Genomic DNA, 8,713 nt, shown 5'->3' with positions numbered 1-8,713 from the left:
AATAATCTTGAATGTATTTTTGCAATGTTAAAGAAGGCCAATCCTACAAATATTCTATAGTTTGAAGGATTTTCTTTCCAACAGACGATATTGCTCCAATAGTAAACACACACAAAGTGAAGTAGAAGCTTCTCCTAATGCTCTGTGCTGCAGTGATTGAGCCCTTTCTTTGTTGTTAAAAGCTTCAATAAAAGTAAATAAAATGGTCACAGGTTCATATTAGCTCTCACGAAAAAAAAAAATCTTATGGAAGTTTTTCTCAGAATTAAAATGCACACTGTACTTAACCCAACAAAAAAAAAACAAGTAAAAAAACTAACAGTAAACCAAAGTGCTGTAAATGCTGGGTTCTAGAATGTTCAGATTTTACAGGTATAGTGAAATACAGACCTGTATACTTGATTTCCATTAGATGATTTTAACACAACTAGTTAAGCATTTTTACTGATAATAAATTCAAGAGTATAATCATGATGCTACTGTAGTTGTTAACACATACGGTATGCTTTGAGCTAGCACAATCCTGCCATACAAGCGTAATTAAACTCACACAGCCTCATGAATGTTATCAAAACAGTCTTGACAAACAAATTTCTAGAAACAGGTGGAAGTATCACGCTCAAGGTCAAAGTACTGTGCTTCACTGAATGGGAGGATTACATGTGAAACTCTCACCATGGGAAAAAAAGATGAAAAAGAGCCTCATATGAAGATGAAATTGGGAGAGGAGGGAGCATGTGGGTGGAGAGTGACTGGAGATTCAGTCTTACAAATGAGTTCTGTTCTGCTGCAGGCATGTAAACTTCATTATTGAGAATTGTTCCTTGCCCTGCAAGAGTAATCTTTTCTGTAGCTTGGACCTCCTCCCACTTGCGAGATTCCACACAGAATGATGTCACAACATTCTGGTGGTTATTCCCTCCTATCAAATGCAGCTTGTCTGTGGCTCCAAAGAAGTAAAGACTGGGAATTTCTGCATCGGCACGGGTCAAGGTGGGGAGCAGTTCTGACCAGGAATCTGAAAAGGCAAACAAATCAGCAGTTGTTTGGACCTCACTGGAAATAGCAACACAGAACTGGACAAAATGTCCTAAATGACACTGGTGTTGTTGAAATGTAATTGACTACTTTTTAAGATTCAAAATCAATTGGAAGATTAGTCCATATTTGAAATAGACCTAATTTGGGTGCATTTAGTAACCTGCTTATATAGGGATTTAAAACAAATATCAATCTCAGTATAAGCTGCTATTTTACATACTCAGATTCTAGCATTTGTAACATAATGATAAATGTCATAATGCTTCATGAAGTTGAATTCTAACTATATTTTAGCTTTTTTCAATCTGTCTGCTTTACTGAGAAGAACTGTGTGAAAAGATCACTTGATGCTTGTGCTGATCTAGCAATATACATTGTGTGTACACATGTACGCTACACACTGAGGTGTTCCTCAATAAAAAGCTCTCCCTGTCTTTCACAATAGTCTTGTACATGTAATAAAGTCTTTGAGTATTTTCTTACTCCAATTAATTACTAATTACTATATAATAATGTTTTAATGCTTAATTTTTCTGGTGGTGAAAATTTACCAGTCTGAAGCAGTCTGCAACTACAGGGAAGTACATCTCTAACTGGGAACATACAGTAGGGCACTTTTTTACCCAAATGTTTGTGACGACCAAGTTCTGATGTTAAAACTAATAATCTGACTTCTTTAAAAGAAGGTTGATACATTTTCTTATTTGAGGTTGAACATATTTAAGACTTTTTGCATAAATTAGGATCTTTATCTGGTACAAAAAAGAACAAACATTTATAAACAATGCAGACACAGTGGTTAGCATTACTCTCTGCATGTGCATGAAATTTGTATGTTCTCCCCTTGTTAACATGGATTTTCTACGACAGTCCAAAATGACCCGTTAATTGACTTCTGGGAAAATGGTCCCTTTTGTGAGTGTTGGTGTTGGTGTGTTTGAGTGCTCTGTGATGAACTTGCATCCTGTCCAGGGTGTATCCTGCTTTGCGCCCTTTGATTTCTGAATTAGACTCCGGCTCCTCTGTGACCCTGAATGCACTAAAATGGTGGGTGGATGATAAACAATGCTATTTTTTAAGAGACAAGAGTGTCTGCAGCTGCAGCATAGAAATCCTCACCATGTTTCACACTGTACTGCAGAATGAGTTTCTCTCCAGTTCTCTGAATGCTGCCTGTGACATAGATGCAGTCATGTAGGACTGAGGTGAGGGGGATATCATGAGACAGAGACATAGTGAAGAGGAAGTCATTGAGTGGGAGGGATGAGACGAAGGCCCAGGTGTCTGTCCAGGGGTCGTAGCGCTCCACAGCTGTGTAAAGGACAGTGCTGGAGTCAGGAGCCACCAGGGTGTCCAGATACCAACCTCCCACTGCGAAAATATACCCCTCACACACTGCTGTGCTGAAATGGCGTCTGTGCTGTTACACAACAAAACAAAGCAGGATTTTGTTAGCTTAACGTTTTTCACCCGGGCCAGCTCAGCTCACCGATGTACAGTGTTTAGGGGACACAAAAAACAAAACCCCATCTGACGTTCCATGGGCTCATGCCTATGTAAATTTTTAAATTTAAGTCACTAGTCCCCCTTTTGTTCTTTAAAAGTCAATTCTGGGTAATAGAGAAAGGAAAATATCAACGCTTTATTTCCCTCAAAGTTAAATTCATCAAATGCTTTTCATAAATGAAAAACTGGTTTGAATGTGTCAATGCCAATGTTGTAAAATGACAAATAAATATCTATTAGCAGAAACATTACACACAGTATTTTTCCAGTAGTGGAAGAAAAAAAGTACAAAGTGCTGCCATGCTGTGTTGTGTATTTGTATATATAAAGACATGGTGTATACTAAGAGCACAATAAGACATACAGTAACATAGCAAGATAGCACCATTGTAGGGGTCCTCCAACAGCCACCTCTAGCTAAAGTCTCCATTTTATCCCTGCAACTAATCAAATGGTTATTGTAACGTATCACACAAGATAACACAATGATCAGAAAACAGTGGTCCTGAAATACTACAGAATCTGAGGATCTTCATTCTTTAGATTTCATCCATCTCTTTCTCAAAGAGAGCCAAAGTATCGGCTTCAACCGCATGACTAGGTCTCTTTTTGCACACTCCCACAGCCGCTTGGTAAATAAATGCCCCCTCAATTTTAAACTCACTTCCACACATTTTCCACTTGTATCCTCTGGTTCTTGTTTTCCTGCTGATTTTAAAGACGTCTGTGAATGTGAACTTTGTGGATCCTTTGAGGATTTTGAATACAGGGTCAGTTTCTGTTCAACTGAATGTTTTAGTCTTGAACAGATTACAACACAAAAAAAGGTAGTCCTGTTTTTAATTTACCTCTGTACCCTCTATTCTTTTCCATTCTCATGTCTGAAGTTTGATCACTGCACTACCACCGTGTACCCTGTTTCAGAAGAGGAGTGTTTTTGGACCAGGACAAGGAGGCACTGCTCTAAGACACTGACAAAGCCAGCCTAGTGTGGACTATCTTCGGGAACAGTGAAAGGCGAACCAGAGATTACAAGACACATGGGCAAGTGCATTGCAGATTGAGAAAAGGACGACCAAAGAATTTTTAACCAAAGAATTGTGGGAATCTGGAACAACTTATTCTGTCACATTATGGAAGAAGTTACCCGAGCTGCTTTTAACAATACAACTGCATACAATCTTCAGATTAATTACCACAAGCAACCAACCGAGCTGCATGCACCAAATTGCCTCCTCTTGGCTGTAATCTTATGTTTTTTTATGAATACAGAACAAAGAAAATGAACAGGAAAAGCAACACCTCTTTGTAGCTTATTACAGGCTTCCTGCTCATACATGATACAAGCTGAAGCCAAATACCATTTATTTGCCCATTTTAGAATTATTTTTATTATATAACTCTTACTAGGTTTTTATTATCGTTAGATTCTTTTTTAAATGTTTTTTTTTTCTCTACCTTAATTAAAGGTGCAACTGAGACCCAGCTGTTCGTGCAGGGATTGTAGCGAAAAGATGCCATCTGAAACTCAAACCCCCTTTTCACCTTCTGTCGGTACCCGCCTATGAGGAACAAGTAGTTGTGCAGCACAGCAGTAGTGAAGCACCATTTGTCAGCCACAAATGGGAGTCGAGCCTCTCGGCTCCAGCTCACATCGTCTTTGTTCTCGTCAAAGCTGTATAGATAGAGTGCTCCTTCAAGTTGAGGAAAATTCCTCGCTGTCAGGTTTTCTTTTTTCAGGGCGCACAGCCTCTGGGTACCGCTTGACCTTAGCCTGATGATGGTTTCTTGCGCGGTTAGCTCCAGGCTTCTGGTCAAGCAAGGAAGTTCAAGCAGGTGCGTGCTCAGGTAGCGGTGTATTGTATGGAGCATCTCCTCACAGCAGATGGCCCTAGAGAAGTCGAGGTACATTTGACAGTTCTGAGGGCTTAAAACTTTCAGAAGAGTAGCCAGGCATTGGGTTAAGAAGGGCTGGGCCAGAAGGTAGCTGCCCATTTCAATGTGCTCCAGAAGGTCTTCCTCAGACACATCAAAACACTGTAGGAATGTGAACTCCAGAAGGCTGTGGAAGAGCGCAGAGGGAATGTGCTCCAGATGAATGAGGTGCTCTGTTGTTTCCTTCATTCTGGACTCGGAGAGGGCCCGGAAATAGTCGCTGCACTCCGACAGCTTTCCCAGATCAACCTTAAAAACGCACAGAAAAACAAACTTTCTTTCCTGTTTTTTATTTATCAACTTACGGGACTTACGGGACTTCAGAAATAAAAGCCCTAAAATAATGCGACACATCAGTGCTTCGTTATCACCAAAAAGACAATTTAGCACAAAAGATCTCTTACATAAATATCTTTGGTGTATTTTAACCTTTCCCCTCTGTTTCACATGCAGCATCCTCTCTCACTCATAATATGCTTTATAGCAAAGCTGTTGATAGAGCACAGTGCATCCTGCTTTTTATAAGTTTGGTAATATGTTGATTTTTCAGAATTGATTATTGTTTCTAGCTTGCTTGTTCCATTAGTACTACTATTTCATCTTGTATAAGAAAAGGTACATGGTTAATCACTGACTTCCTTAGACCAGTCTCTTTGTCATTTGATTTTATTTAAACATTTGAAATCTTTCAGAGATTATCCTTCATCTTTTCAATCCAGTAAACATTCTCTTTTTTACCTGCTTAAGATGGGATATGTTTTTTAAAAATACATTTTTCATTTCAAATACTTGCACGTGTAACTGACAATCTCAGTAAAGGTTGACACCAAGTTGGAAGAGCTACTGTACACCTCTAGATCAGGCTGAAGTAATTTAGGGTTCCATTGTATCCAGTAGGATTCAGTTGTTTTTATTCCTGTGTCTATAAAACCACAGTAAAACACAGTAGACACTTTTAAGGTGGAGTTGCTCAGTATACTGTTCAGCTTGGTCTAACCTCAGGTTTAAGTCTAGAGTCCCCTTTTTCTGCAAAAACCTATTCCCTAGAGGTAATGCAACTTTTTTATTGAATGGTTTTATTAGCCAGAAGAGGTGCACTGCAATGGACCTGTAAGCAAACCTATGACATTTTCAGTCTGAAAAGGAACTATAGATCCATCTTGGAAATAGACATGCCCAGTACTTATTCTCATACATTCTGATATGGAACAAGTAGGTTTATTCCATGCTGAAAAGAGAAGAGAGAAAACAACTGTGTTTTCTCTCTTCTCTTTTCAGCATGGAATAAACCTATTACTTGTTGCTTTGCAGACTACACAAGCTAATGGACCTACCCACCTGAACAACATTAAATTTTAGAAGGAACAAAAAAAAACAGTAAGCATGCAAGAGTTCATTACCTGAAAAGAATGTGTTCTGGTCTGCACTGTAACCAGAGACTCCTCGTTTCCACAAGAGTAGATTCTTAAAGCAGAGCTTTTCTCCCAGGATTTCAATTCTCTGCCATCTGTGTGTCCAGATCTGGAAGCCACAGGGTTAAACACCAGCCTTCTGAACATGGGGAAGACCCATGCAATCAGTTCGAACCCGTACCTCACCCACACAGTAAAAAATGCCAAAACTAGAGATACACAATTTCTGGATGAATCCATCTTTTTATACTATTCTTCTTTCTCCAACTACATTATGAGTTTATGCACCATCTTCAGAACCAAACAGCAAAGTACATTCAAAAAACATCTGGAACAAAACTATATGTTCTGGGAAATGTATTACAGTAGATTATTCCACTCCTCAAGGTATGCACCAATTACTTAAAAAAATACTTTTATGAATTTTTAAAGATAAACGTATATGTAGCAGGTTTTTTCGTACAGGAACAGAACAGTTTTCTGACTGTCAGATACAGAAAGCTCAGCACACCAACGCCTAATCAGCTCAGAAAACCGCAGTCCTACACAATGCAGTGACAGTCTGCCAAAAAAGAAAACAAAAAGGTTTTGTGAATTTAAGTATGTGAAAATATTTCTGAATCACATATTGAGAAACTTCTAAGCTGTTTTTTTCTTGCTGGGAAATCTTCAGAATGGCTGTCATTAGAAAAACTTTTCGAAAGCATTGACGCTAGCGGTTCTATTTTAAGCTTCTTGAGCTCTGTAGACTGCTAGGCGAGTCCTGCTTATCTCTGCTGAAACATGACACCTGCTCCACTTAAGTGAGACTTTTTACCCATGAAGAACTACCACAGTGCAACTGGAAATAATTTTATGCTCTTCAGTTTCTCACTCATAATATTTTCCTCATAAGCAAATGACGCCACATGCCAAGTGTACTGAAGTTTTGTTTACATAGTACTACATTCCATCTATTTTCTAATGGCTTCGTCCAATTCAGGGTTGTGGTGGAGCTGGAGCCAATCTCAGCAGGCAACGGGCTCAAGGTGGGGTACACCCTGGACGCAAGGCTGCACACACACATACCAAGGCCAATTTTCCCAGAATTCATGTGTCCTACCAGTATGTCTTTGAACTGGGGGAGGAAACCAGAGCTCTTAGAGGCAACCCATGCAAACACAGAGAACATACAAACTCCAAACAGATAGTACCCAAGGTCCAGAATAAATAACCCAGGGCCCCAGCGCTGTGAGGCAGCAATTGTGCTACTGTGCTGCCCTTTAGACATCATATCAAGTTTTAAAACAAGCATTACAATGCTCTTAAGATTTGATGATATCCAGTAAAAGATTAATTCCAAAGATATCTACTGTAATATTCCTTTAATTAACAGCAGGAAGTGCAGTTACGCAACAGCTTCCAAAACATTCTCCTCTGGTGCAAAATTCTCAACATTGTTTCTAACTCCTATGCTAATTTAACAAAGCATAAGCATGTATTAAAGTTATCAGAACATAATCAGTGAATAAATGCAGATCAATATAGTATTAAAGGGGAGCATAAAAACAACCAAATATTTTTATTCACATTTCTCATTGTTACTTCACAATATCAAGCTGACACCAGTGTTATGACTGGTTAAAAGGTTCTTTATAGTCTCAACATTATTATATTTGAAATCATTAATAGAATGCTATTATAATTCCACTTATAGCTATTAATCCAAGAGTCAAAACTCAGAAAGCCCTTAGTCTTTAAGATGATTACACCCCATGTAAGAATGATTAATTTTTAACATCATGTTCCAGCTTGGCTTGTTATCTTTCTTGAAGATATTTTCACACATACAGTGTAGCACTTCTTGATTCAAAGCACTTTAAATATAGGATCCCTTTCATCCACCACAGTAAGTGAAGCACTAACACATGGAAGCCATGTACTCCAGCAGCCTCAACACACAGATAAGGTAGAGGAAATAGAAACTGCTTTACCAACTGTGCTGAATAAGGGACTTAATTGGTGCAATAATACCTGTGTTTGGCTTAAGTGTAAATCTCCAGTACGATAGATTTTCAATTAAACATTAACTTGTCATGCCACTCAAATCAGATTGTACTCAAGAAAGTTGTACATATATTTCCTTATTTGTTCCATAATAGTTCTAGAACTCCATTTTCTCATTAGATCTGTCTCAACACGTCATCTTTGCGATACTGAGGGCAGTATCAGTTTTAGAAGCATTCTAACAGATCTACAGCACACTTAAGTCGGTGGCCCATTGCTGCCTGACCTAAAAAAATGCAAAACCTTTTCACAGAATGTTGATGTTTTACTGGGATTGGTTGCTTCAACCATGGACAGATAAGCAAATTATTATTTCTTTAATACTGGTAAACAATAATTGTTTACACTTATATAGCGCTTTTCTGGACACTCCACTCAAAGCGCTTTACAGGTAATGGGGACTCCCCTCCACCACCACCAGTGTGCAGCATCCACCTGGATGATGCAACGGCAGCTATAGTGCCCCAGAACGCTCACCACACATCAGCTATCAGTGGGGAGGAGAGCAGAGTAATGAAGCCAATTCATAGATGGGGATTATTAGGAGGCCACAATTGGTAAGGGCCAATGGGAAATTGGGTCAGGACGCTGGTGTTACTCTCCCTAGGATTTTTATTGACCGCGGAGAGTCAGGACCTCGGTTTTACGTCTCATCTGAAGGATGGTGCTTATTTACAGTATAGTGTCCCCGTCACTATACTGGGGCATTAGGACCCACATGGACCGCTGGTGAGCACCCCCTGCTGGCCCCACTAACACCTTCCAGCAGCAAC

At 39.2% G+C, this 8,713-nt stretch overlaps 1 protein-coding gene across 1 annotated transcript; it reads right to left on the bottom strand.

Annotated features, from left to right (window-relative positions):
- Nucleotides 1-197: 197 nt before the first annotated feature.
- Nucleotides 198-6,655, bottom strand: LOC102696850 (actin-binding protein IPP). Its single transcript, XM_006633771.3, has 4 exons — nucleotides 5,883-6,655; nucleotides 4,006-4,731; nucleotides 2,161-2,461; nucleotides 198-1,018 (listed from the first exon to the last, which is right to left on the bottom strand). Exons 1-4 carry the CDS (start codon nucleotides 6,132-6,134, stop codon nucleotides 672-674), a joined length of 1,626 nt encoding a protein of 541 aa, XP_006633834.2. The 5' UTR covers nucleotides 6,135-6,655; the 3' UTR covers nucleotides 198-671.
- Between the last annotated feature and the right edge of the window lie 2,058 nt (nucleotides 6,656-8,713).

The sequence above is a fragment of the Lepisosteus oculatus genome, chromosome 7 (assembly GCF_040954835.1).
Source record: "Lepisosteus oculatus isolate fLepOcu1 chromosome 7, fLepOcu1.hap2, whole genome shotgun sequence".
Classification (NCBI taxonomy): Eukaryota; Metazoa; Chordata; class Actinopteri; order Semionotiformes; family Lepisosteidae; genus Lepisosteus; species Lepisosteus oculatus.
This window is presented reverse-complemented; position numbering and strand designations above follow the sequence as displayed.